Genomic DNA, 27,989 nt, shown 5'->3' with positions numbered 1-27,989 from the left:
CAGAAGCGAACCTGTTGGTTGGTTGCCACGTCTGCGTTAATAATGCCCAAGAGGAAATGTTTGTTTCAAAGTGGAGTTCTTGAAAGATTTCCAAACTTTTGGCATTAGATGAAGTGTGGTGGAAGGTCTGTGTGTTTACTTTGGGTGACATGCATTTGCACTGAGTGTTTGGCGTTCTTTGATGGTACCTGACAAGAGCAGATGTAGGTTGTGGGGTAGAGTGGCCATTTGGCACGGAAGGGCAAGGGTTGACGTTTCTTTGCCTCTCGTTTTAGGGCAAAAAAAAAAAAAAAAAAAAAAAAAAAATTGCTTTCCTTACGTCTTAATTTGGGAGGTAAGCCCCAGCGTTTCCTTAACTCAGTGGTGTAGGATTTTAATTTTTTGCTTTGGGGAAGGGAAGAGTTCCTGTTAAAATTCTTCAAAACCAACACCTGCGATGTATGGCTTACGGCGAACCATGGATGGCATTATTTTGAGCTTGCCTTCTGCGGAGTTTAATTTTTGACTCCAAGGCAGCAGTGCTCAACTTCTAGGGGTAGACACATTTGAAAGCAGAGCCCCCTGTGGCTGAGAGCCTGGGAGCCTCCTGAGCCTGGTCCTATTTCCTTACTCCAACCCATGTTGGAGGTTGGACTCCGTTCTTTTGATCTACTGACATGTGGAATTTGGGGTTGGGCTCAGATCTGTGTTTGCACCAGTGTCTCCGTTCCCCAGAGCCCTTCTAATGCAGAAAGGAGGTTGTAAGAGCATACCTCCCGTGAATGAGCCATTCGTGACTTTGCTTTGGGCTGGGATGTTGATGGCGGAGACCCAGCAGGGAGGCAGTGAGCTGGGCTGCCCACCTGTGAGCACACGCCACACCTTTCTTTTGCCATTTTTCCTTATTCATCTTGGGCCAAGACTTACCTGATAGTCTACCAAATGCGTTCTAAACACAGGTTGCAACATTGAGCACCCACAGTGTCCCCAAGCACAGGAAACTAAAGTTTTAAAACTTTTGCACTTAGAATTTTGGCTTAAGGTTAAACTATTATCTGGTTGTCTTACATAAAAGAAAGTTCTGTTTTCTTTGGGGATTAGTGATGAATGTAGCACTTTGTTAAAATGCCTTTTTAACATGCTTGTCATAAACGCAAAGCTACCTTCAGAAAAACTGGTAGGACCTGTATTTCTAATTACAACTTTCTCCTTTCCTTTTAGGAAGGCACCAAAATAATCCAGCCCATATTTTTGGGGAAAATTATTAATTATTTTGAAAACCATGATCCTACTAATGCTGTGGCTTTGCACGAAGCCTATATCTACGCCACGGTACTGACTGTCTGCACGCTTATCCTGGCCATACTGCACCATCTGTACTTCTACCACGTTCAGTGCGCGGGCATGAGGCTGCGCGTCGCCATGTGTCACATGATTTATCAGAAGGTAAGCGTCATTTTGTAGCAGGACGCCTGCCTCACCCCAAGTATCCAAAACATTTTGGGAAAGTTTGTAGATTAAATATTTTGTAAAAAGTATCTCTGTTTTTATGTATTTATTTCAGTGGGGGAGGGGCACAGGGAGAGAGAGAATCTTAGGCAGGCTCCACACCCAGCACGGAACTAGATGCGGAGCCTCTCGCAGGGTCAGTCTCAGGACGGACGGACCCTGAGGTCATGCGCCTGAGTCATAATCAAGAGTCAGACTCTTGACCGACTGAGCCATCCAGGTGCCCCCTGGAATCATTTATACCTTACCAGAGAATCTTGTTATATAGCAGGGGAATTTTTTTTTTTCCCCTTTAAGTGAACTTTACCGATAAACGATGGAAGTTTTCTATTGTGATCAGTAGATCACATTTGATCTATTGTGATAGATCACCACCCCTGCCTTTGATCACATTTGGCTACAGGCTGTTGCAAAATACTCTACTGGTAATGGAATCTAATTAAAAAATAAGTATCAAAAATAAGGATCAAATTGATTGAGGCATGAGAAATTTCCAGTGTCGTCATGCCTAAATCTCTGAGTTGTATTTATGGAAATTTTGTTGTTGTTCATTAAAACTTTCATTTACATCAAAATTGTATTTTACAAGGGACCGTCTGTGAAATTGGATCTGTAAAATTAAATCTCAGAGAACAGATTGTGTTTGAGAAAAGGAATAATTGTATTTTTTAAACGAAGCGCTTAACCATGTTCAGTGTAATTGTGTTAATTAGAGGAAAATATAGAATCCATGTCAGACACATTCACTGTTCTGTAGTTATGTTTTTTTTTTTTTTTTTTTTAAGATTTTATTTATTTAGGGGGGAGAGGATAAGTGGGGGACAGGGGGCAGGAAGGATAGAGGGAGAGGGAGAAGCAGACTCCCTGTTGAGCCGGGAGCCCGATATGGGGCTCGATCCCAGGATCCTGAGATCATGACTCGAGCCAAAGGCAGACACTTAACCCACTGAGCCACCCAGGCGCCCCGGTTGTTTTTAATAGTATTAAAGAAAATAGTTGATGTTTGGGATGAAACTTAAAATTTTACAATGTTTTTAGTAATTTTTGAGAGAACTTATGTTGTACTTTATGTTGCTTTCCATTTCAGTTATTATTTTAGGCATTGTGTTCTTCTCATTTAGTATACATTGTAGCTGTTTCAATAACAAGACCCGATTTGATGTGTTCAGCATTTTTTATTGAGAAATGCCATAAAATTCTCCCATAGTTCACCCTGGTCTGAAGTATCATGGAGGGAGTGAGGATTTCAGGTGTCTTTACCAAGGAGTTGCCATAGACAGAAGAAGTGACAACTGGATAGCTCTCTATTTTGGGCCGTTTGCTTTAAAAACAAAAACACTCCATTTTAACTCTATTGTATACTTGAAATTTACTAGGAGAGTTCGATTTTAAGCATTCCCGCCATACACACAGAAGGATAAGCTTGTAGAGTGATGGATATATTAGCTTGACTGCAGTACTCATTTTTCAATGTATATCTGTCAAAATATGACTTAACTATATACAATACTTTTTAATCAATTGATTAACTAATTAATTAATTTTTGGGTAATCTTTACACCCAATGTGGGCTCAAATTTAAGACCCTGAGATCAAGAGTCCCATGCTTTTCTGACTGAGCCAGCCAGTGCTCAATATATACAATTCTTATTAAAAAAAAAATCCTTATTGGAAGTTCAAGTCAAACAATTTAAATTTAAAATATTGCTTCTTTAACCTAGTTCTGCGTATCTAGAGCTTCTGTTTCTTAGGACTACTTTTCTTAGCAAAACGCAAGATGTCTCCTCCAGCTCTTCCTCTGAGCAGAGTCCTATTAATCTTGGAATTGTGGGCATGCCGGAGGTTTCTCAGTGTCTGTGGAGGCTGTGACATGTACCTTCATGTGCCTCCTGTGTGATGTGGAAATGGTTAGTGCTGCCTGTCTGCCCCAGTCAAGGCGTCTTCGTTGCTGTCCTTCTCCTCCTCGTGCTTATTCTGTTGTAGTCCCTTCGCCCATTTAGGAGACGGGTCCGATTTCTCTATAAATTAGCTAGATCATGCTTTGCTCCCATAAATAAATAGGAAATTACACTAGGGCTCTACTATGAGAACCTTAACCGTGGGAGCCAGGTTTGGGGGGACGGTTCAGTCCCACAAAGCTCTTTCCTGCCCAGGTGAGGTGGTGGTGGTTCACCTGTTTTTCTTCCTCTCCCCACTAACGTTTAGAACTCGCCTTTGGGAAATCTGATCCGATCTGGCACATTGGCTGCATGTAAACATCTCCCAAAGGTGTTAATTTGCTGGCTTGATTAGCCTGAAAGAATTGTCCCCTTAAAAAGACTTGGCTTGGGTCAGACCATAGGCGTAACCTGAAATGCCAGGAACGTGGGAAAGACCGATCTCCTCAAACACTGCCTTGTGTCTAGAATCCTGCTAGGGGATGAAATAGGACACTTTTTCACCGCAGGTGGGCTGACTCTTTAGGGCAGAAGCTGGCACTTCAGCGAACCTCTGAGAGGCCCCTCCGAACATTCATGCCTTAGGCTAGGGCCCTACCTCCTGATCCCTGGTTCTGGGAGAGCACCAGGTCGGGTGTCGTCACTGGAATGGCTGCTGGGTTCATAGTAGAAGTTCGTAATATTGCAAGATGTCGTGGGATGTAACCTACAAGAAAATGACTTATGACTTGTTTACCTTTGCCCCGCTTTGGTAAAATTGCACTTGGCTTTTGAGCTTTTTTCTTTTTCTTTTTAAGATTTTTATTTTTTAAGGAAGTTCTGCACCCAATGTGGGGCCTGAACTCACAACCCTGTGGTTGAGCGTCGCCCGCTAATGAGGTGCCTGGAGCATTTATTTATTTACTTATTGTTTGATTGATGGTGGTAAAATACACATAACCTAACATTTACCCTTTTAACTCTTTTTTTTTTTTTTTAAAGATTTTATTTATTTATTTAACAGAGAGAGAGAGAGATCACAAGTAGGCCGAGAGGCAGGCAGAAGGGGAGGGGGAAACAGGCTCCCTGCTGAGCAGAGAGCCCGATGCGGGGCTCGATCCCAGGACCCTGAGATCATGACCTGAGCCGAAGGCAGAGGCTTAACCCACTGAGCCACCCAGGCGCCCTCCCCTTTTAACTCTTTAAGGGGACCGTTCGGTGACATTTAAGTAAATTCACACTGTTGTGTGGCTGTCACCACTATCCCACCATTCATCTCCAGAACTTTCTGGTCTCCCCGGACTGAGACTCTGTACACGCTAGACACTGAACTCCCCGGCCCCTACCCCCACCGCCATCCCTGTGTTACTTCCTGTTTCTGAATTTGTCCCCTTTTTCTAGGTACCTCATATAAGTGGATTCATGCAGTATTTCTTCTTTTGTGTCTGGCTCATGTCACAGAGCCTCATGTCTTCAAGTTTTATCCCTGTTGTCACCCGTGTCAGAATTGAATTCCTTCTCGAGGCCGATGACAGTTCCACTGTATGGACGGGGCTCATTCCTCTATCAGTGGGCATTCGGGAGATTTGCCTCCACTTTTCGGTGATTGTGAATACAGCTGCTGTGAACATAGAAGGGCAGATCCCTCTTCAAGTTCGTATTTTCAGCACTTTCTGGGGACATTTCCCCAAAGTGCAATGGCCGGACTAGATGGTAAATTTTTGAGGAACTGCCTTACCCTTTCCCACAGTGGCGGCGTCATGTTACTTACCCACTTGGTCATTGGTTTTTCTGTGAAACATGAGGACTAAATGAAGAGGAGTTTGGATGAACTGTGGAGTTTTGTTTGGATCTGTGATTCTGGTTGGTGGTCTCTTGATACGGCCCATGGAGGTCTGTTTAGTTTCCTCAAATCTATAGGACATTTTTTTTTTTTTTTTTAACCAAATAAAGAGATTATGCAACACAGGCTGTGTCTTTTGGAAAGTGAACAGATTGACATGAAGAACACAGGTTCCTCACCATAGTGATGTGTTGAACACTATACTTGCTCATTTTAAGGAAGTCACCGCCTGTCATGGGTCATATTCCCAGCATGGGTTACTGTCACCTCTGCAGTGGGACTAGTGGCTTCTTTTCTGTCTTTGTTCTTGTCCAGGCCACAGAAGAAGCAGGACATATCCAGCTTCAAATCTCAAGGGGCTGCTTTCCCAGCTCAGAGCAGAGCAGGCAGGGCCAGACTGGGGGAAGATGGCAGCTTCAGCCCCATCGCAGGTGGAAACGGATCTCGCAGTTGCCAACCTGACTTTGGCTTCAGGCTTGGGTGCGGGTGAGCCTGAATGTTTTAGGTCTCTAGTCCTGGGCGCACAGGATGGCCTTCTCTGTAATCAGGATGGTCTTGTCCCGTGGTACAGAGATTTTCTTGTATTACCAAATGCGTATGGCACAGAGGTTTTTCCTGAAGATCTTAAGCCTGATGGGCCCTTAAGATCTTAAGCCTGATGGGTTTCCTGACTCTGGGTCCAGTTTGAAGAACTGTGGCAGTTCCATAATGAACCTTGATGGCTGGTTTGCTCTGAATGCCAGGGAAAGCCGGAGCTGTCAGCTTTCAAGCTCATGGACACGGTTCTCTGTCCTTGTTCCTTGGTGCAGTCTTCCTTGCAGAACAGATCATTTTGACCATCCTCTTTATTCTGGTTAAAATCTCATCTTCACTCTCTTTAGAATTACCCACAGGATAGTTTTTGAGAGTACTTATCTTTCTTTGGTTGAACTTGTAAGATGAGTGACTTCCTCCCAACATCCGAGTTTCCTTTTATCCTCTGTCGTGGATCTGTCTTGGCAAGAATTTATGTACAGGAAACCCTCATTCACAGATTCTGCGTTTGCAGATTGCCTGCTTGTGGAATTTATTTGTAACCCCAAAATCAAGGCCTGGAGCTCCTTCATAGTCATTCGTGGGCATGCACGTTGTCACTAAAATTTTATATCCTCTGATACGCATATTCCCTGCTGGGGTTGCCTCCTTGTTTCAGCTGTCCTACTGTAAACAAAGTGTTCTTTTCACGGGCTTTTTTTAAAAAAAGATTTTATTCATTTGACAGAGATCACAAGTAGGCAGAGAAGCAGGCAGAGAGAGAGGGGGAAGCAGGCTCCCTGCTAAGCAGAGAGCCGGATACAGGGCTCGATCCCAGGACCCTGATTTGAGATCATGGCCTGAGCCGAAGGCAGAGGCTTAACCCACTGAGCCATCCAGGCACCCCTCATTGGCTGTTTATATGTAGGGCCTGTTTTTTGCTCTTCTTTGCTTCTTGTTGGTGATTTTGCTGTTTTAAATGACCCCACACAGAATGATAAGGTGCTTGTCTGGTGTTCCTGAGTACAACAAGGCTGTGATGTGTCTTGTGGAATAAACATGACACGTAGTACAGAGAAAATGCCTGTGTTAGATAACCTTGGTTCAGGTTTGTTTGTTTTTGACTTGGTATTTTTTTTTTTTTTTTAATTAATACATATAACGTAGTATTTGTTTCAGGGGTACAGGTCTGTGATTCATCAGTCTTACACAATTCACAGCAATCCCCATAGCACATACCCTCCCCACTGTCCATCACCCTGCCACCCCAACCCTCTCCTTCCTTGTTTTTGATAAGACTTCACTCTCATTTGTGCCTTTGTCTTCCTACGTGTTATCTCTGGCAGATTTAAAAACATTTTTCTTTTTTTCTTTTCTAAATTTTCTTTTTAAAGAAAATGTAAATTTTCAGAAATTGATAGTGAACCCTAGGTGTGATTTCCCTTGAATTTATTATGCCTCTTTGGGTTTGTTGAACTTTTTGATCTTTAATTTATTCTTTCTCTAAAAACTTGGGAAATGTTTGGCCGTTATATCTTTTACAATATTATCTTCTGATCCATTCCCTTCTTCCTCTTTCTGTGTATGTTAGAACATCTGAAAGTGTCTCGTAGTTCCCTCTTTTTTTCCCCCCCTTAATTTTATTCAATTTTTTTCTCTCTATTCTTCAGATTGGATAGTTTTCTTTTAATCAGCCTGACTCCCTTTTCTGTTATCTTCAAACTGTTACTAAGACCAGCTAGTGCGTTTTTCCTCCCTAGTTTTGTATTTTTCAGTGATAGAATGTTCACTTTGCTCTTTTTTACAGTTTGTGTTTTTCTGCCAAGGATCTGTTTACTCATATTTCTCTTTAATTCTTTGAACATATCTCCCTTCAACTCTTTGAACATAAAATTAAAAAAAAAAAAAAAACAACCACCAGTGTCTGGGTCAAACTTTTTTTTTTAATTCTTATTTATATATTTGGAGGACTTGCTTTTTATTATGAAGACTGCTTTCTTTCTTGTCGTGGTTTACATTTTCCTGTGGGGTTTTTTTTTGTTGTTGTTGTTCTTTTTGCGTGTCTCAGACTTAAAATTTATTGGGCATTTTGAATGCTACATTGCAGATCTGCCTTCTGATAGTCTCTTGAGGAATGTTGCATTTTGCATTAATAGGTCACTCACCAGCTGATCTCTTTTAACTTGGTGTAGGCTTGATTTATGCTTTGTTAGCTTACACTTTTGGAAATTCTAAGGTTATTTTTTCTAAGCTTTAAGTTGGTAGGTTTCAGCCTTCAAGCTGTGTCCTTTGTGGGACCTTGTTAGGCCTTGGTAGTAATCTTTTCTGGGTTGAGTCTAGAGCAGATCTGTTCTAGAGAAGAGATTCTCAGCCTTTGCATTGCCAGCATTTAGGGCTGTGTAATTCTTTTTGGGGGGCTGGGGGATGGAGGGGACCCCATGCATTGTGGGATGTTGAACAGCAACTGTGGCCTCTACCCACTCGATGGCAATAGCGTCTTTCAGTTGTCACAACCAGTAAATGTCTCCAGACATTGCCAAATGTCCCCTGGGAGTGAGGGCAACACTGGCCCAGCTGAGAATCCCTGCTCCACAGCATGGTCTCTCCTTCTCAGGTGTGGTCTTCCCGGTGTCTCAGCTGTATTCCAGCCTTGTTGATCGCTTATTAATAAGGTTTCTCCGCTCTGGCCAGGCAAGAACTCCGGCGCCCTAACTTGACCTTCAGGGCTCTGTGTTCTGCTTGCTATTCCTCGTGCCAGCTCTCTGGTGAGCCTTAGGCTCTGCTGACCTGGGCCTTTTTAGCCCGTCCCTCAGCTAAGGCCTTGACAGCAGCATTTTTTCACTGCCTCAGGACTTTGGGGACCCTTTCATTCATCCTCGGAGAAGCCAGCTGCTTGGGCCGAGCCCAGCCTCACCTCCGCCTCCTCAGCTCCGTGGGAGCTGCTGTCGTGCGTGGGCTCCATCCAGCTCCCTGCCACAGCTGGAAAACGGGCTGCTGGCCGAGAGCCACGACAGTGGTCGCGTTGACCTCTGGAGTGTCCCTGCTCCCAGGGATCTGTCTTGCACTTCCTGTTACCGGTGCCCGGACACATGATTTTGCCCAGTTCTGTACTTGTCCAGTTCTGCCAGCTCGTGGCAGAGGTGGGGCTGGGGCCGGCCCACCGTCAGACAGCAGCTGTCTGCTCGTGGCCTTTCCTCGCCGGGCGTTTATGGGCCTTGCAGCGGGGAGTTCCGTGTACACAACAGGGCAGGGTGGCCCTCCACCGGAGCGTGGACCCACTCAGCTTCCTTGCTGAGTGGAGCAAGGGGGACAGGTCATATGCTAGGCTCACCTGCGGGTCACCAGATTCTGTTATGAGTCATCGTTGTACTTAATACAAACCCAGATCCTGGGTGTAATCCCAGACCTGCCCCCCCAGCGTGAAGAGAAGCCTGGAAATCTGTATATTTAATCTGTGCCCCAGGGATTTGTATCCACAGGACAACTGGGGAGTCACCGTGCTAGGGACGGTGAAGGGGGCAGTGGGCAGGGCGGTGGTGGGTGTGGAGCCTTCTCAGAGCGTGAACACACAGCATGGCTGTCTGTATGCTGAAAACACGACTGACACTTAATTTTCAGAATCCAATCAATTTTTAAATTTTTATGTTAGTCCGGAGATGTTTTTGTTTCTTTGTTATTTGAAGGTATTTCTATAGGATTAAAATTTTTTTGGTTGGTGGCTATTCCCCGTCCTGCCCCCCCCAAAGGTGATCATTTTGTTTTTATATTTATTTGTTTATTTTAAAAAGGATTTTTAATTTATTTTTTTAAATAAATTAAAACTTGAACTTGAACTCATAACCCTGAGACCAGGAGTCACATGCTCCCCTGATGGAGCCAGCCAGGTGCCCCTCATTCTGTTTTTTTTTTTAATTAATGAATTTTTATTTTTAGAAGATTTTTTAATTTGTTCATTTTAGAGAGAGAAAACGTGAGACAGATGTGTGAACCAGAGCATGAGCAATGAGCAGGGAGTGGTGCGGAAGGAGAGGGAGACACAGACTCCCCGCTGAGCAGGGTGCTTGACCCGGGGCTCCATCCCAGGATCCTGAGATCATGACCTGAGTCAAAGGCAGACGCTTAACCAACTGAGCCACCCAGGTGCCCCTAAATCAATGAATTTTTAATTGTGGTAAAATACTCACAACTTAAAATTGACCCCATTTACCATTTTTGAGTGTCCCAGCTCGGTGGCCTTAAGTACGTTCACATCATTGTGCAACCATCACCACCATCCATCTCCAGAACTCCCCATCTTGTAAAGCTGAAACTCTGTCCCCATCACACCAGTTCCTTATGCCCTCCCCCCACCCCCTGGCCACCTCCATCCTACTTCCTGTCTCCAGGAAACTGCCTGCTTAGGTGCCTTCTGTGAGTGGAATCACACAGGCTTTGCCCTTGGGTGCCTGCCTTTTTGTTAACCTCGTTTTTTTGAATGGGTGCGGGTCATACCTTTGCTCAGTTTTCATTGAAAAAAATTACAGTTTGCCTTCGTCCTCAAGAGTGGCCACCAACTTTCAGTTACTTGTGGAGGAAGAGGAGGGCATTTCCAGACAGGACGGTACCCGCTCTCTGGGTCCCTGCGCAGAGCCTGCAGCCGTGGCTGGGTTATGTTTTGAAGTCCTCGTCTCCTCCCTCTGGGACCCATTAGCTGAACTGACCGGGTTATTTTCTTTGTTTGGATCTCTGTGACTTGACAGCCGTTGGTCCCCAGCTGCTGCTGGTTACACTCCACTCTAGTGACAAGGAGAGTGTGGGGTATGGGATAATGGCATTTGGTGGAGACTGCGATGGGTGAGGGCGTTTTCCTCCCCGGTCTCTGCACTTTTCTCTTAGTTCCTTCGTATGGACTGATGGTAGATGTTAAGGCATTGCTGCTTTTTAATTAGTTTGGTTCTAAAAACGAATGCTGTGAAAATCACGAGTTGGACAGCATCTCCTTTTGTCATTTTTTCTTTTTTTTTTTTTTAAATTCTGTTTGTATTTACTGGTTTTCTGAAAGCTTCAAGCACAGTGTTTACAAGGGGATGAGTAATAATACAACTTGTTGTGTGATAGCACAAAAGGGTGCACTGTTCCTTTATGTGTGCTGCATATCCAACTTCCTTAAGTTCCATGCTTTGAGAAATATAAAACATTAGGGAAAAAGGTTATGCACATTTGTAAAACACTCCTTTTTTTTTTTTTTTTTAAAGATTTTATTTATTTATTTGACAGGGAGAGACACAGTGAGAGAGGGAACCCAAGCAGGGGGAGTGAGAGAGGGAGAAGCAGGCTTCCCGCTGAGTAGGGAGCCCGATGCCGGGTTCGATCCTAGGACCCAGGGATCATGACCTGAGCCGAAGGCAGAGGCTTAATGACTGAGCCACCCAGGCACGCTGACACACTCATTTTGACAGTAAAATTATGCACAGTGGTTAACTCTGTGGAGGGTGTTTTGCTTCCCTTTTGTAGTCTTAGTATGAAGGAAAGCACACGATTAAACTTTAGAAACTTCTTTCGAGACAAAAGAGTTCTAAGTAAATATAGTTGTTATAAAAGACTTGGCGTGTGGCCTCATATATAGATTTTTATGACTAAGCCTGCCATTTCTGGGAAGATAGTTTATACTCAACATTTTTAAATGTTTTATAATTTTTAGAAACAAAAACCTATTACATGATATTTTTAAAAAGTTGATGATAGTTTTTTTCTTCTGTTGGGGATGTACTTCATCTTTATTTTTCTCATTAAGATAGTCTCTCCTGTAATCGTGTGTGTGTGTGTGTGTGTGTGTGTGTGTTTGCTGTCCTTTGTCTCCTCGTCATTGGGTTTTCCATGTTCGCTGTATTATTACTTCTTCCACTGAAGGGCCACTCCCCGCCCCCTCCCTCGTCCCCGCCAACTCACCTTTGCCCCAGCTGTGCTATGTTGTTCTATCTCTTCCCCTCTTTTGTGTGGGAGACCAGTCACATGGTGCTTGTCTTTCAAAACAAGAGATTGGTGATGGGAGGGCCTAGGTTGGGGGTGTCTTTCGTTATTCAGGGATGTAACCTCACTTCGAACTACCATCGTTATGGCCTCACACATTCAGATGGACGCTAGAGGTGATGAGGTCAGGGAATGTGGAGTCAGTCTGACCTCAGAGCAAATATCACAGACCCCCTGGTCGTTCTTGGGGTCCACATTGTGGCCCTTCTGCTCAGAACGTGTTAAGTCTGTGTGTGTCCTTCTGTCCTCTTGACCCCCAATAGATCACAGCGGTAAAATGGTAAAGGAAAGGTGGCTGATGAACTTAAAAGAAGGCTGATGGTAGCCCCAGGAGGGCCATGCCAAAGCTTGCAGAGAACTTTCCGTACAGGTGTGCTGGCTTATAGGCCAGTCATAGAAAACAAAAAACAACCCCCCCCCAAAAAAAAGACAATGGAACTGTCCAATTATAGAGAGGTTGTTGATTTTGTATGCACTTTGGTTTTCATTTCCTTGAATCTCTTTTCTTCTACCGAAGCATAGAGGGGATCTGATTGACTTCATGGAGATGTTACCCATTATATTTATGGGTATGGAGATATTAGGTGCTCCCTGTGTCCTCCCTCAAAAACAAAATTTATTGGTTTCAGGTTATGCCGTCATGAAAGAAGACGTGGCAGCATTACTAAGCAACTCCAGGCAACAATATTGGAAAAATATAGGCAGTTTTCTGCTTTGGGTGAGCTAAGTGTACTTTTCCTACGAGCCTGTTGCAGTCATACCCAGTGTGCCTGGAAACCACGTTATCTGATAGACTCAGCTCTGGGGTAGGGTCATGAACCAGGAAGGAAACTAAAAATACCAAAGAGGTGACCCAAGTACTTGGTTTTTAGGTCTGAAAATCCTTTAGGTTTCTCCTCAGAGCCTGCTTGCTGTGATTTTACTTAAAAGGTTATGAAGCTGTCCTAGTTTGGAAACAGGAGTAGGTACTGGTGAGAGGGATAGCTTGATAGCAAGGGAAAGGATGGGTGTGAAATTCCGAAGGCATGGCCATTTGGGGCTATCTCTGGGATCAGTTCCTCCACACACACCCAGGGTCCTTGACATTGGGTATGAGGCACATTGGTGATAAGGAATCGGCATCATTCGGATGGGGAAGAACTGCTTCTGTTTTTAAGGACTGTTAGAGAAGTGATGGTATGTGTCCATACTTGGGTTTTGTGTTTCACTTGTACTGATTAAAGTAATTGAGAAAGAAGAAAACAGTATCTTTTTCAAATGAATGACAAATATTACTTATTTTTTAAAAAAACTGATTAAAATCATTCTTCTGGTCCAGATTATAGAGTTGTCTTATAACTCCAGATGTATTTTGATGCCCTACCCAGAGAAGGAGCCCCCTATAAATGGATAGAGCCCCCTATAAACGCTGATCAAGTTTGCATTCCACAGTTGGCAATGTTGGTTTTAATGGCCATGTGGATTCCAGTATAACCCATAATTAGGTATTTCGATTGTTTCCCAGTTTTTTATATTAACAGACGTCAGTGCAGTGAACATGACCAAAGTGAAACCTTTGGAGACGTCCTTAATTTCTTAGGGTATATAGATTTCAAGGCTTTTTTTTTTTTTTTAAAGATTTTATGTATTTATTTGACAGAGACAGAGAGAGAGAGAGAACACAACCATGGGTGTGTGAGAGGGAGAAGCAGGCCTCCCGCGGAGCAGGGAGCCCGACGCTGGGCTCGATCCCAGGACTCTGGGTTCATGACCTGAGCAGAAGGCAGATGCCTAATGACTGAGCCACCCAGGCGCCCCAAAGCTTTTTTTTTTTATTTTTTATTTTTTTTTTAGTGATTTTACTTATTTATTTCAGAGAGAGAGTGAGCAGGGGGAGAGGGAGAGGTAGAGAGAATCATGCTCAGCGTGGAGCCTGACGTAGGGCTCCATCTCATGACCTCATGACCTGAACTGAAGCCAAGAGTTGGTCGCTCAATGGACTGTACCATCTAGGTGCCCCACAAGGCTTTTGAATGCTAGATTTCCTTCCAAAGAGCTTGCAACTATTTATAGTCTCTGGGAAACTGAGATGGCCCCCACCCTTGCCAAGATTGGCTCTTGTAACTTTCTGTCTTTGCTACGTTCACCGGTTCCTAGATGAAAAGGTCACCGGTTCCTAGATGAAAAGGAGAAAAAGAACACTTTGTCGTTATTTCTGAGTCATAATGAATTTCAGTATTGGAAAATTTTCAGTGGTCATTTGTGTTTACCTCAGTGAGTTTCCTGCACCTGTTATCTGCCACTCTTTTATAGTAGTAGACTTTTATAATTATATATATATATATATATACACATATATATATATATATATATAATATTAGTAGACTTTTATAATTCTTGATATGTAAGACTTCTTGATTTAGCAAAGATACTAATCCTGGGTCTGGTATATACAGTGCAAATAATTGCTTTCAGTTTCTGTTTTGTTTTTTTTTCTCTCATGGTGGAACTATTGTGCTCTTACAAGGAAAACAAATTTAACTAAACAGTATCCTTTTATACCCTGTCAACTTAAGGAAATGTGAAATCAAAACATTGCTTTAATATGTGCATTTTTTTCTCTACACCCAACCTGAACTGTTTCTGAACTGTAACATACATCATTTATTAGAACCAAACTTTAATTTTCTACATTAATGAAGAGTGGTAATTTTGCTTCATTTAAAAAAAAAAAGTACCCAATGTTCTCTGTCAGGCATGAATATGTTCAGCTTCTTTTCTCATCTGCAAAATAGGCGTAATTCTTGCTTTGTAAGGTTGTTTCTTAATCAGTTGTCTGGGTTGTAATAGGTGCTCAATAAAGGGCACCTGCTTCTATGATTATGCTGATGTCAATGAATCTGATAGCCTCTGTGCACTCAAATGAGCTGACAGGTCCTGGGGGCAACAGACACGTAATTGATTTTACTAGAGGCTCTTCTGTAGGTGTGAACATGCTTGTGTGTGTGTGTGTGTGTGTGTGTGTGTTTCTGTTTCTTTGGTCTTGATCTTGGGTAGACTTAGATCATCAATTTTATACTTCTCTTTCTTTTAATGTCAAACATTTAAAGCCAGAAGTTTCCGCTAAGGGGCGCCTGGGTGGCTCAGTGGGTTAAGCCTCTGCCTTCGGCTCAGGTCATGATCCCAGGGTCCTGGGATCGAGCCCCACATCGGGCTCTCTGCCCAGCGGGGAGCCTGCTTCTCCCTCTCTATCTGCCTGCCTCTCTGCCTACTTCTCCCTACTTGTGATTTCTCTCTCTGTCAAAAAATAAATAAATAAATAAATAAATATTAAAAAAAAAAAAAAGTTTCCACTAAGACTTGGTTACCTGTATCCTACAAATTGTGATATATGGTCTATTCTCATTTACTTAAAAATATTTCTGATTTCTCTTAGGAGGTCTTCTTTGCCACGTGGCTGTTTAGAAGTTATATTGTTAATTCTCACATATTTGGGGTTTTGAGGGCTATCATAGTGATTTCCAATTGAATTCTTCTGTCACCAGAGAACATTCTGTGTAACATTTTTATATTTAGAAATTTATTGAGATTTATTTTATGGCCCCAGCATATAGGGTCAGTGTTGAGAAATATTCAGTGTGTACTTGAGAAGTCTGTCCTGTAGCTGTTGGGCATGGCGTTCCATAAATGTCAGATTAAGGTAGTTACTAGTGTTGTCCACATCTTCTGTATCCTGATGATTTTTTTTTTTTTTATACTTTCATCAATTACTGAGAGAGGGATGTTGAAATCTATGATTGTGTCTTTTCTGATTTTTCTCTTTCGTTCTTCTTTTTTTTTTTTTTTTAATAAAGATTTTATTTATTTATTTGACAGACAGAGACCACAAGTAGGCAGAGAGAGGAAGGGAAGCAGGCTCCCTGCCCAGCAGAGAGCCAGATGCGGGGCTCGATCCCAGGACCCTGAGATCATGACCTGAGCCGAAGGCAGAGGCCTTAACCCACTGAGCCACCCAGGGGCCCCTCTTTCATTCTGTTTTTGTCTCATGTATGTTGAAACTCTATAATTTGATCTGTACACTTTTAGGAGTGGTGAAATGACCTTATTAGTATGAAATGTCTGTCTTAATCTCTGGTAATGTTCCTCGTCTCACTGTATTGTCTGATGTTAATAGAGCCACACCACATTCATTGTACCTATTGTTTGTGTGGCATATCTTTTTTTATCTGTTCACTTTCAATCTGTCAGTGGATTTAAAATCTGTCTTCCTTATACTGCAATTTGGGTTTTTTATTAATTCTTTGTGACAGTCTCTGGCTTATAGTATTAATGTATTACATTTGGTGTAAATACTGATGTGATTGGGCTTCAGCTTTTCACTTTGCTATTTATTTTCTATTTGTTTCATCTGTTTTTTTTCCTCCCTTCCTGACTTTTTTTGGGGTTTATCAGAAATTTTTTAGTATTCCATTTTGATTCCGTTATTGGATTTTTAGTAGTATCTCTTTGTGTGTTTTTAGTGTTGACTTAGAGATCCAAATAGGCATCTTAACTTAGTATAGTCTGTTTAATCTTAATATTGGACTCTTTTACACAAAAGTGTAAGAAACGTACAAGCGTAAAATTCTGTTACCCTTCCTCATTCATTGTGGTCTTGTTATCATTCACATCTACACCATGCACTGTGACCATTTTTTGCATTAAGCAGCCGTTTGTCTTTCAAGTAGATTAAAAGGAAATTTGTAATCTTTTATGTTTAGCTACATATTTGCCATTTTGGTTTCTCTTTATTCCTTATTATACATCTTGAGTTTTCATCTGCTACCAGATCCTTTGACTGAATGAAATTTTCTTTTTTTAAAGACTTTATTTATTTGAGAGAGAGGGAGTGAGCACGGGGGTGGGGGCAGAGGGAAAGAAAGGAGAGGGAGAAGCAGGTTCCCTGTGGAGCAGGGAGCCTGATGTGGGACTTGATCCCAGGACCCGTGGGTCATGATGTGAGCTGAAGACAAGACGCTTAAACAGTTGAGCTACCCAGGTGCCCCTGAAGAATTTCTTTTATAAGAATTTATAATATCTTAAAGTTTAGTTTGGCGATAAATTCTCAGACTTTGTATATCTGAAGATGTCTTAATTTCACCATCGTCATTTGAAGCACATTTGTGTTGGTTATAGTATTCAGTTATTCTTTCTTTTCTCTTAACTCTCGCCAGATGTTCCATTGTCTTGTTTCCATGGTTTCTGATGTCAGCCCTCAGTTGTATTGTTCCTTTATGTGTAAAGTGTTGTTTTTCTCGGTTTTTTGGTTTTCTGCAGTCTGAGTCTGATGTACCCTAGGAAAAAAGTCTTTGTTTTGATATTTCCTGGTGTCTGCTAAGATTCTTCAGTATGTAATTTAATATTTTCTACCAGCCTTGGAAAAATTTCAGACATTATTTCTTCACATATTTTTTTCTTCCCTATTTTGTCGTTTTCTTCCATGAATCCACTTTCATGTGTGTTTCAGTCCTTGTTATTGTCCCACTGAACCCTTATGCTATTTTTCCCCCCTTCAATTTCTCTCTCTCCTGTTATTCAGATTGTAATCTAAAAGACTTGATGAATCTGGGAACAGATCAATGGAATTTTTCTGCTTCTAAAGTTATCTAGTGGATTTTTCATATTGTACTTTTAAGTTCTAGAATTTCCATTTGGTTCCTTTTGGTAGTGTTCATTGTTCTCCTAAAATTACTCATTCCAGTTCAGTTGTTATAACCATATCTTTCTTTAACTCCTTGGACATATTTATATAATGATTTTATAGTTCTCATCTACTAATTCCAAAATCTGGATCATCTTAGGGTCTACTTTTATTGCCTTTATTTTCTGTCTTTGATCTGGGTCACATTTTCTTCTTTGTATGTTTAATAATTGTTTACTGTGTTGGATGTTATGATGGTTAATTTTTTTTTCAAAGATTTTATTTATTTATTTGACAGACAGAAATCACAAGTAGGCAGAGAGGCAGGCAGAGAGAGAGGAGGAAGCAGACTCCCCGCTGAGCAGAAGCCTGATGCAGGGCTCCATCCCAGGACCCTGGGATCATGACCTGAGCCGAAGGCAGAGGCTTTAACCCACTGAGCCACCCAGGCACCCCAATGATGGTTAATATTATAGGGGGTTTTGACTAAAGTGTATTGCATTTTGTTCTTATGAGCAATTCTTGGCAGGTTGGTTCTGTCAGGAATGAATCTATCTACCTATGTTACTACCTACCTTCCTACTTTACGTGTCTGTGTATCTGTCTATGGCAGATATTTCCATCTTAAACTCGGTCTTAAGGGGCATGGCTCTTACCCTAGAGTATGATCTTTATTACTAAGGCATGGCCCTCCTGGTGTTTAAATAGAGTGTCCGAGGTGCTTGTGAAGATCTCTTTATTCTTGTTGAGTGGTAACTCTGTGTCCCCTCACATGACCTCTGGAGTCTCCTTTGAGCCCCCGGTGGGTGCTAAATCCCCTTGCTAACTCCCTGCAAAAACTTTTGGGACCTTCCCTTCTGCCACTTGGGCTTGCAAATTCTGGACATTTCTGCAACTTGGAACAGGTAGCTCTTCCTCCTTGGCTCAGTGAAATTGCTGTTCTACTTGGTCCAAAAATGTGCCTGGGCAGAAAGCCAGGTGAGATATAGGACTCTGAAGGCTTCCGGTCTTGCTCTGCCTGGCGGCCAGTGCCGGAACAGCTGCTTCGTCTATTTGGTCCAGCTTTACAGTCTTAACAGTCGAGGGCTGGTTCAGTGCTGACTTCTGTTGGAAGCAGAAGTCTGACAGTTGGCTTGTAAGCTCTGTCTTCCTCATTAATAACAAGAATGACACCCCACGGGGTTTTGGGTTTTTTTTTTGTTTTGTTTTTGGCCTAGCTAGAGTATGCCTGATTTTCTTTTGCCAGATGATTCATTTCTGTGTTGGTGGCTGTGCTGCTGTTAACCTAGGTGAGCATTTCTTCCAGAGTCACCCTTTCTGTCCTCAGTCTCAGCTGAGACCAAATGACAAGGTGTCCCGATGGTCCGCTGAGAGGAGCTTGGCCCTTTGTACAGATTGTCACCTGTGCCATCTTACCCTCTGGTTCTGTCAGCAGCAGTGACCGTCTGTGAGTGACGATAAGAGATGGGTGCAGTTGTCTTGAGGTTTTGTTTTTGTTTTTTGAAAATGATCAGTTTTAGAATCAGTTTTGTGTGCCATTTTGTCTTATTGTCATTGTTCCAATTCGTTATCAGATATGTACTTCGACAGTGTATTTTCTGCATGCGGGATTCACCTGTATTTGTATGGAAACTTGGCTTTAAAAATATTTTCAGAATAGCTTTCAGTAATGAAGGCACACTAAAGTTTCTTTCTTTTCCTGGAGGGGCGTTTCTTTCTTTTTTTCTCCCTAGTGGGGAGAGGGTTGTATTTTTCTTTTTTTATGACTGATTTATTTACACTTGTGTGGCACTTCGTACTTTTCAAAGTGTCTTCACAGGTGTCTGGCCCTTTTCCCTTCACGCAATCCTAGTGCACGTCTTGTTACCTTTCACCTGGACTACATCACGAGGCGTCCCTCATCTCCCCTTCTTTGTAGCATCTCCTGGCCAGTCACTTCTACAGTTCAGTCTTCCTAAAGTTGAGTTTCTCACTCAAATGTAAAAAAGACGTTTATTGTTCCATTTTGTTTTCCAGACACGAGCCGCTTTCATTCTACCTTTCCAGCCAGATTTCAGGTGTTCATGGTTTAACTGCTTCTATGTGTCCCTTCCCTGGCTCTGCGTGCTGTTCCTTCTGGCCACAGTGCTCTTCCCTTCTTCCCATAGGGTTTTTCCTGTTCATCATGCAGGGTCTGTCCTGCCCACAGTGCTACTCTGTGGAAACTGTCCCCAGCTCCCTGTGCTGCTATCCCACCTGTCCAGGTCCCACTTGAGTTACAGCTGCTTATTCTTATCTTGTCCCATTTCTAAATGGGAAACAGCACTCCTCAGTCACCTGGTGTCCTGCTCCTGGTGGATGACAGGTGTCCCACTCCTAGGAACCCCGAGCTCCGTCTAGGTAGCGCCTGGGGTTATTTCCATTCACACAGGAAGCTTTAGACCCGGAGTGTTTGCATGACATCACACGCAGAAATAATGACTGATTCCAGATATAGTCCGTCCCCTAGCTTTTGTCCATAGACGGCCTCTCCACTCGTAGAATGTGGGTCAAAATTATGTGAGTTGACTCCCGAGTATGTATCTTTTTATACTTTCAGCGTGTCCAAATTCATCAAAAACCGGGGTGAGAGAGTTGGCTTGTGCCTCCTCTTGCTCCCTTTGTTCCTGGTGGGATGCGGCTGCCGCCCCACGGAGGGGAGGAAGGCTGAACGCAGGTCCCCAGAGCCCTGCTCTCACGGGACGCCTTGCTCCCCTGACATCATGCAAGGTCCCGTCAGAACACGCTCCACTTTGCTCTTTTCCCAAGTGTGGCTTGATGTCCCTGCAGGAACGTAAGTCTCCGTTCCCCTCTTCTGTTTCAGGCGCTTCGCCTCAGTAACGTGGCCATGGGGAAGACGACCACCGGCCAGATCGTCAATCTGCTGTCCAACGACGTGAACAAGTTCGACCAGGTCAGCTGCCCCCCAGGAAGCCTTCTGCATTCCCACCCTCTTCCTTGGTTTAACTTCTTGGAATTTCAGGTGCCAGTTTTTGGTGTAGGCCAGACTTCTTTTGAGGACAGAAGATGAGGATACTTTTTTTTTAAATTTTATTTTTTAATTTTTATTTTATAAATTTTTATTTATTTATTTATTTAAAGATTTTATTTATTTGACAGAGAGAGAGATCGCAAGTAGGCAGAGGGGCAGGGGGGGAAGCAGGCTCCCTGCTGAGCAGAGATCCCGATGAGGGGCTTGATCCCAGGACCCTGAAATCATGACCTAAGCCGAAGGCAGAGGCTTAACCCACTGAGCCACCCAGGTGCCTCTATTTTTAAAAGATTTTAGATATTTATTAGAGAGAGAGGGAGAGAGAATGTGCACAAGTAGGCAGAGTGGGCTGCAGAGGGAGAGGGAGAAGCAGGCTCCTTGTTTCATAGAGCCCGACGCAGGGGTCAATCCCAGGACCCTGAAACTGTGACCTGAACTGAAGGCAAACAGTTAACGCACTGAGGCCCCCAGGTGCCCTGAGATGAGGATACTTTCTATCCAATTCTCATTTCTTTTGTGTTCAACTCATAATAACATGTGTTGTCTGGTAGAAAAGAGTTTTGTTTTCGGAATGCGTTTACAGTGTACTTCAGTCATATATACGCAGACAGCAGTGTTCTTACCTAGCCTGGGGAAATGTCCCATAGTCCTTCAGGAGTGGCCCTTCTGAGCACACTTGGTTGGTGCTGCTGGCTGGATCCTTTATCCTCCTCCCTATCATGACCTCTCTCCTCCATAGGATGACCTCCTGGTGGGCAGGGATTGTTCTGTGACTCCAAGAGTGCCCGCTACATAGGAAGTGCCCTCCCCACAAAAGATTTTATTTACTTATTTATTTTAGGGAGACTGCATGAGCGGGGGGGAGAGGCAGAGTGAGAGGGAAAGAGAGAATCTCAAGCAGGCCCCTTGCTGAGCGCAGAGCCCGACGTGGGGCTCCATCTCTCATGCCCCTGAGATCATGACCTGAACCAAAATCAAGAGTCAGATGCTTAACCGCGTGACATACCCGCGTGCCCCGTTTTTTTTTTTTTTTTTTTTGGATCTTTAAGTGTTTTTATTTTTTATTTTTTATTTATTTATTTATTTATTTTTTTAAATTTTATTTTTCATAAACATATAATATCTTTTTATCCCCAGGGGTACAGGTCTGTGAATCGCCAGGTTTACACACTTCACAGCACTCACCATAGCACATACCCTCCCCAATGTCCATAATCCCCCCCCCCCACACCCCCCCATTAACCCTCAGTTTGTTTTGTGAGATTAAGAGTCACTTATGGTTTGTCTCCCTCCCAATCCCATCTTGTTTCATTTACTCTTCTCCTACCCCCTTAACCCCCCATGTTGCATCTCCTCTCCCTCATATCAGGGAGATCATATGATAGTTGTCTTTCTCCGATTGACTTATTTCGCTAAGCATGATACCCTCTAGTTCCATCCATGTCGTCGCAAAAGGCAAGATTTCATTTCTTTTGATGGCTGCATAGTATTCCATTGTGTATATATACCACATCTTCTTTATCCATTCGTCTGTTGATGGACATCTAGGTTCTTTCCATAGTTTGGCTATTGTAGACATTGCTGCTATAAACATTCGGGTGCACGTGCCCCTTTGGATCACTACGTTTGTATCTTTAGGGTAAATACCCAGCAGTGCAATTGCTGGGTCATAGGGTAGCTCTATTTTCAACATTTTGAGGAACCTCCATGCTGTTTTCCAGAGTGGCTGCACCAGCCTGCATTCCCACCAACAGTGTAGGAGGGTTCCCCTTTCTCCGCATCCTCGCCAGCATCTGTCATCTCCTGACTTGTTAATTTTAGCCATTCTGACTGGTGTGAGGTGGTATCTCATTGTGGTTTTGATTTGTATTTCCCTGATGCGTGCCCCGTTTTTTAAAAAAGATTTTATTTATTTATTTGAGAGAAAGAGCGAGCTTGTGAGAGAGAGAGCACAGAGCATGAGCAGGGGGGAGAAGCAGAGGGAGAGGGACAAGCAGACTCCATGCTGAGTGCAGAGCCCGATGGGCTTGATCCCACGACCCTGACATCATGACCTGAGCTGAAACCAAGAGTCAGATGCTCAACCAGCTGAGCCACCTAGGCGCCCCACAAAGACTTTGATTAAAAAAAAAATGTCCAATGGGTAATCCCTAGGCGTAAATGACCTATTCTTTTTTACCCTGCCACAGTCCATTTGTACTTACCTTGTGAATATACCGTACTATCCAGGGCAGTGTAGCTACTGGTCTGAGTTTTATTGCTCTACACCACTTCTAATTATTCATTCATCAAACATGAACTAAGGCTCCTTCTTAGTTTCAGGGATGAATAAGACTTAGTTTCCTCCCTGGAGAAGCCACAACCTATCAGGGAGGTAAATATACAAGTAATTACTCAAGAGTATGGCAGGTTCCATAATACAGGCTTTTGCGAGGTACTGGGGAGCCCATGGGAGGAAGTTTGGGGGAACCCTGAGCCCACGCAAGGGGCAGATAGAATTGAGATCTTTCTTCCGAAGCTGTGGTCTAGTCCAGTTCTCCTTGGATGTCCCTGAAGCCTACTCTGTGGTGTTCTGGAACAGCTTCATCTGGGTACTTGGATTTTTGCTCCAGTGAGTTTAAAGCCCCCCGTGATCATTTCTGTGTAGGTTCCTGTCTGTCCTCTCAGAGCAGATGGCTTCTGTACTGGGTCCTTCCTGGTTTTGTGTTCATGTCGTCCTAAGAACGCATTGCCTTTTTTTCTTTTAAGGTGACAATGTTCTTGCACTTTCTGTGGGCAGGGCCACTGCAGGCGATCGCAGTGACTGCCTTGCTCTGGATGGAAATCGGAATATCCTGTCTTGCGGGGATCGCAGTCCTCATCATCCTTCTGCCCTTGCAAAGCTGCATTGGGAAGTTGTTTTCATCATTCCGGTAAGAGAAACACTGGTTTAAAAAACAGGGCATGTGTGTTTGTTCATATCCATGGCTTGCCCTGTGTTTCTGATCACAAACAAAAAGGCTTCTCTGATCTCTTCTTTCTGTTGATTGCACACTGAGCAGGCTTCACCCGGGGAAGGTTCCAGCCTTCAGCTGAGGGCCAGTCTTGAAGCCGGAAGGGCAAAGGCATCCGCTGTCTCCTCCTGGCTAGCTTTTCAGGCACTGTCCCTCCTAAGTACTGTCTTCCAGCAGAATTTATATACCATGACATTATTTAAACATGTATTAAATATGAATACAATTTAAACGTCTTTTCAAGACCCGGGTCTGGCCGTGTCTGTTTTCGTGATGCTTGTTTTCAGGTGTGCAGGCGTGTGTCTTGTTTTTAATTCAATGTGTCCATTAAATTACAAGCTCCCCAGAGGCCAGGTCCACCCCGATTTGTGTCTGTCAATGTCCCATAGTCCTAGCAGAGTATGTGGTAGAGAAGGTGATGGTCCCAGAGGGTTAGAAGTAGGTTACTGTCAAGGTGGTCAGGTGCGCGATGATAACGCCATGTGAAACGCGGACAGTTCTCTCTGCTGTGTCTCTGCTCACGGTGTTTTCTCAGTGGGGAATTGGCTTTGCTCTCTTTGCCAGGGAGAAATGTTCTGTGTGCTTGGGGCCCCGTTGCGGCACTCCTGGAACTCGGAAGCTTCTCTTGTTCTCTCCTTTGCCCAGTAGAATTGACAGCCCCTTTCTTCTCTGCGCTCTGGCACTTTGTTCCCACTTTTTGCACAGCAGCCAATGGTATTACTGTTCGATCCCGGGGCCTTTCTGCCTCCCCTACCCAACTGTGACCTCCTGGAGCTGACAGTTTGTATCTGACTCTCTTTCCTGTGCCTTCCTTAGCCCCTACTGCAAATTCTCCAAGTTTTTTCTTGAACTGGGATGGACTTTGTGGACTTCCTCATTGAAGTCTTTCTCCATCTGTGTTTTGAGTAGGAGCTGCCTGAGTTGTCTGAGCAAAGGCGTTGTAGGGCATCGTTGGATCCCTGGTTCTCGGGCTGTGGCCGCTGCTGATAAGGGAAGTGGGGCTGTGGCTCACCTCTCATGTCTGTCCCCTTAGGAGTAAGACCGCAGCCTTCACAGACGTCAGGATCAGGACCATGAATGAGGTTATAACTGGCATAAGAATAATAAAAATGTATGCTTGGGAGAAGTCATTTGCAGACCTTATCACCCATTTGAGACGGTAAGTTTCTGTGTCTGTCGGAGCCTGTTTTTGTACTTTCTGTCTCCTGCCTCCACGAAAATATTTGAGGGGTCTTCGGGTGTTTAACCTTTAGAATGTGAACTCCCAATGCCATCCACCCCACCTTGCTCCATAAACCACATTAACCTGCCTTTCCATTTACTGTCTTAAAGGAAGGAGAATGCCTGTGCTGCTTCTACTACAAAAATGAAATTCCAGATGTTTCTTAAGTCTCTAAATCCCAAATGAGCAATGCTGGTAGCATTTGCAAGTATGACATTTACATGGAAGCTATAGTTTATGTTAATGTAGCACAAGTGGGAAGTTTGTACAGACTGGGCCAGACTGTGTACATCAGTGTTATTAATGCGAAACAGAGAAACGGAGCCATGGAAATACTGTTACGCCTTGTTTTGCTTTAGGTCTGTGGAATTGTTTTTAGTCTTTGATGTCAGTATTTGGGGAGTTTGACCCTTCCGCACACGGTATGTCTGTGTCAGCACATGTCTCTGCCATCTACTTTGTACCTTTGGACGCACTCTCCTGTCTCATGCACATATCTTTGGGTTGCTTATTCTCTTCTCCTCTGAGTTCCTAAGCTCCTAAAGGAGACAGACCACGTGTCTGTCTGCCGTCAGCAAGAAGCCCGGCACAGGATAGGCACGGACGCGCGCTTGTTGACCGAATGTTCATACCTGGTCCGACTGACCCAGGATATTAACACAACGACATGAAGCCTCTGTTTTTTCAGATGAGTGACGCGGTGATGACTGTGTGGTCCTCGTGTTGGGGTCGGCCCCAGGCCGTGTGCTGTAGGATTATTTCCATAACTTGAGGAACGGTTTGTCTTAATCCCGGTCCCCTCCCTGGAAAGGGGCCACATGCAAAAGGCACTTGAGTCCACGACTTGGATGTTGATGCTTCCTTGTAAACTCTCTTTTCCAGGAAGGAAATTTCCAAGATTCTGAGCAGTTCCTACCTCAGAGGAATGAATTTGGCGTCATTTTTCGTTGCAAGCAAAATCATCATTTTCGTGACTTTCACCACCTATGTACTCCTTGGCAACGTGATCACAGCAAGCCATGTGTTCGTGGTGGTGTCGCTGTATGGCTCTGTGCGGCTGACCGTCACCCTCTTCTTCCCCGCGGCCATTGAGAAGGTGTCCGAGGCGGTCATCAGCATCCAAAGAATCAAGGTCTGGTGACAACCTTTTTATCTACTTATTTTTTTGTATTGTTTTAAAGACTTTTATTTATTCATTTGAGAGAGAGAGTGAGAGAGCATAAGCTGGGGGGCGGGGCAGAGGGAGAAGCAGGCTGCCCGCTGAGCAGGGAGCCCGATGCGGGGCTCCATCCCAGGACCCTGGGATCATGACCAGAGCCGAAGGCAGACCCTTAATGGACCGAGCCACCCAGGCGCCCCAACAAACAACCTTTTCAAGTCATAAATGGATTTAAGCAGAAGGCCTGCTTTGAATTTGGTGTCATCGCGTTGCAGTTAGGTGAAATTTAACTGTCTTGCCGTCGAAGCCAGTAGTCGTCCCAGAATGTGGCCTGTATTCCCCTCCCTGTCATCCCAGGTGGCGTGCACCACAGATAACGAATTTGGGCTCATGTGCGGGTGACAGGAGAAACAGCACCGGCCCGGGGCTCGGGGGGCACAGGGGGTAACAGCAGGGTGAGGGAAACGTCTGAAGCAGGAGGAAATGCACCAGCAGATTTCACCCCTTGGGCCGTCTCCAGTGACTGGGTGGCGACTGGTGGCAGTCTGGGGAGGGGCTGGAAGAGGAGTCCTTTCTGGGCAGAGGAGGAGAGAGCTTGCAGAAGGGCCCTGCTCCTTGGGAAGGAGAATGGCCTCTGCTGCACGTACTTCTTCCTGGTGAAAGGTGGGTTCCTTCCTCTGCGGACGCCGAGCGCGTGGTTTCTGAGAATGCCTGTGGATCTCCTTTCACTTTCTGCCTGTCTCAGCCCATTTCTGGGAAGGTCTTCCAAATTTGTCCTCCCCTTCCCCCCCGCCCCATACCCACTACCTCCTTTTCCAAATTAGCTGTCCCTTCATGGCTCAGGGCAAATAATGTACATCACTAAGATGTGGCCCCACACATGGTAGGTGCTCAATGATTGTGAAGAGGTCGAACGTGAAGATAAATTAGCTCTGTGAGCAGGGCCAGGGCATGAACTTGAGTACCTGGGCTTTACAAATAAATCTGGTTTTCCTGTTCCTCCACAGTGCTGGCTATGTTGTAATACATCTCTAGTGAAGCTTGATGGCTCTGGGGCTTGATTTCCTTTCCTCCCCTCCCTTCCCCTCCCCTTTTTAAAAATAGTTTTGTCATAAAAGCTGAGATTTTCTTCTGATGAAGTTTCCTTCCTATAAAAAAATATTACCCAGGAGAGAGATCAGTCTTACGGGGTCCATTCTGGTCCCCAAGTTTCCCATTCTTTCCGACAGGGGTTTCCAGCAACTTTTAAGTGGTGACCCATGCATTTCAATAAAACTTCTTTATTTTATTAAAGATTTAAAAAAAAAATTTATTCGGGACAGGGAGAAGCAGACTCCCCTCTGAGCAGGGAGCCTGTTGCAGGACTCGATCTCAGGACCCTGGCATCATGACCTGAGCCCAAAGGCAGATGCTTAACCACCTGAGCCCCCCAGGCACCCCTCAAGAACATTTCTTTTATGTAACTTTTGCATCTTGAAAGAGCACGAACATAACTTTGGCCGCAGCAATGTTCTAAGTGTACGTCAAACTTTTCCGGACGCCTGCTGTGAGTGGGCTGGTGCCTGCTGCGGCCCAGGCCCCTGAGCTCCTTTCCTCCAGACCACAGTGCTTGGCCTCCCCCCTGGATGGGTAAGGAGGGCCTCCTGCAGGAGGTGAGCCAATGGGCACGCGGGGAGTTTCCCCAGACCCTGCTTTCTTACACGTCCGTACGTTGCCTACAGTTGCCTTCCCAGTGCCTTCTGGCATGTGGAGTATTTCCTTCCGTGTGGTTTTCATCAAGTCTCATTCTGAAGAGGCCCCCAGCGGTTCCTGCAGAATCTAGATTGTAAACTCTGTGTTTAAGGCTCTACTGGCTACATTCTGTTTCCCAGTACCCAACCCTCCCCTCTGGTGGTGGCGGTTGGGGGTGGTGCTTGTGTGTTGGTGATAGGCCACATTCATGTGCATGGGGGAGGGGGGCTCTTTGCCCCCCACCCACTGTTCATCCCTGTGGGTTGCCTTTTCTTATGTTGATTTAGGGAAATACCCACACGACCTCCTCTAGCACTTCTGTTCATGCTGATCTCAGGCTTCCCTATTTATGTAGAGGGCCGGTGCCCCCACTGCTCAGTAGCAGGTCAAGTGGGTGATGCTGTGACTATACGAAGGCCCCGGACAGCAGATCGTATCTGATCGTC

The 27,989-nt window shown here is 44.3% G+C and overlaps 1 protein-coding gene across 5 annotated transcripts in view; it reads left to right on the top strand.

Moving 5' to 3' along the window:
• Window positions 1–27,989, top strand: part of LOC111146955 (ATP binding cassette subfamily C member 4) — a 245,289-nt gene that overhangs the window by 51,788 nt on the left and 165,512 nt on the right. For 4 of the 5 annotated variants that reach the window (XM_022502714.1, XM_022502716.1, XM_022502715.1 and 1 more), the window contains exons 4-8: window positions 1,201–1,425; window positions 20,271–20,360; window positions 23,187–23,350; window positions 24,465–24,590; window positions 25,536–25,785. In XM_022502714.1, the coding sequence (XP_022358422.1) occupies window positions 1,201–1,425; window positions 20,271–20,360; window positions 23,187–23,350; window positions 24,465–24,590; window positions 25,536–25,785 (855 nt within the window). The remainder of the gene's footprint in view (window positions 1–1,200; window positions 1,426–20,270; window positions 20,361–23,186; window positions 23,351–24,464; window positions 24,591–25,535; window positions 25,786–27,989) is intronic. The other variant, XM_022502717.1, reaches the window with a different exon arrangement.

This window comes from Enhydra lutris, unplaced genomic scaffold (genome assembly GCF_002288905.1).
Source record: "Enhydra lutris kenyoni isolate GAN:26980312 unplaced genomic scaffold, ASM228890v2 scaffoldscaffold15, whole genome shotgun sequence".
Lineage (NCBI taxonomy): Eukaryota > Metazoa > Chordata > Mammalia > Carnivora > Mustelidae > Enhydra > Enhydra lutris.
This window is presented reverse-complemented; position numbering and strand designations above follow the sequence as displayed.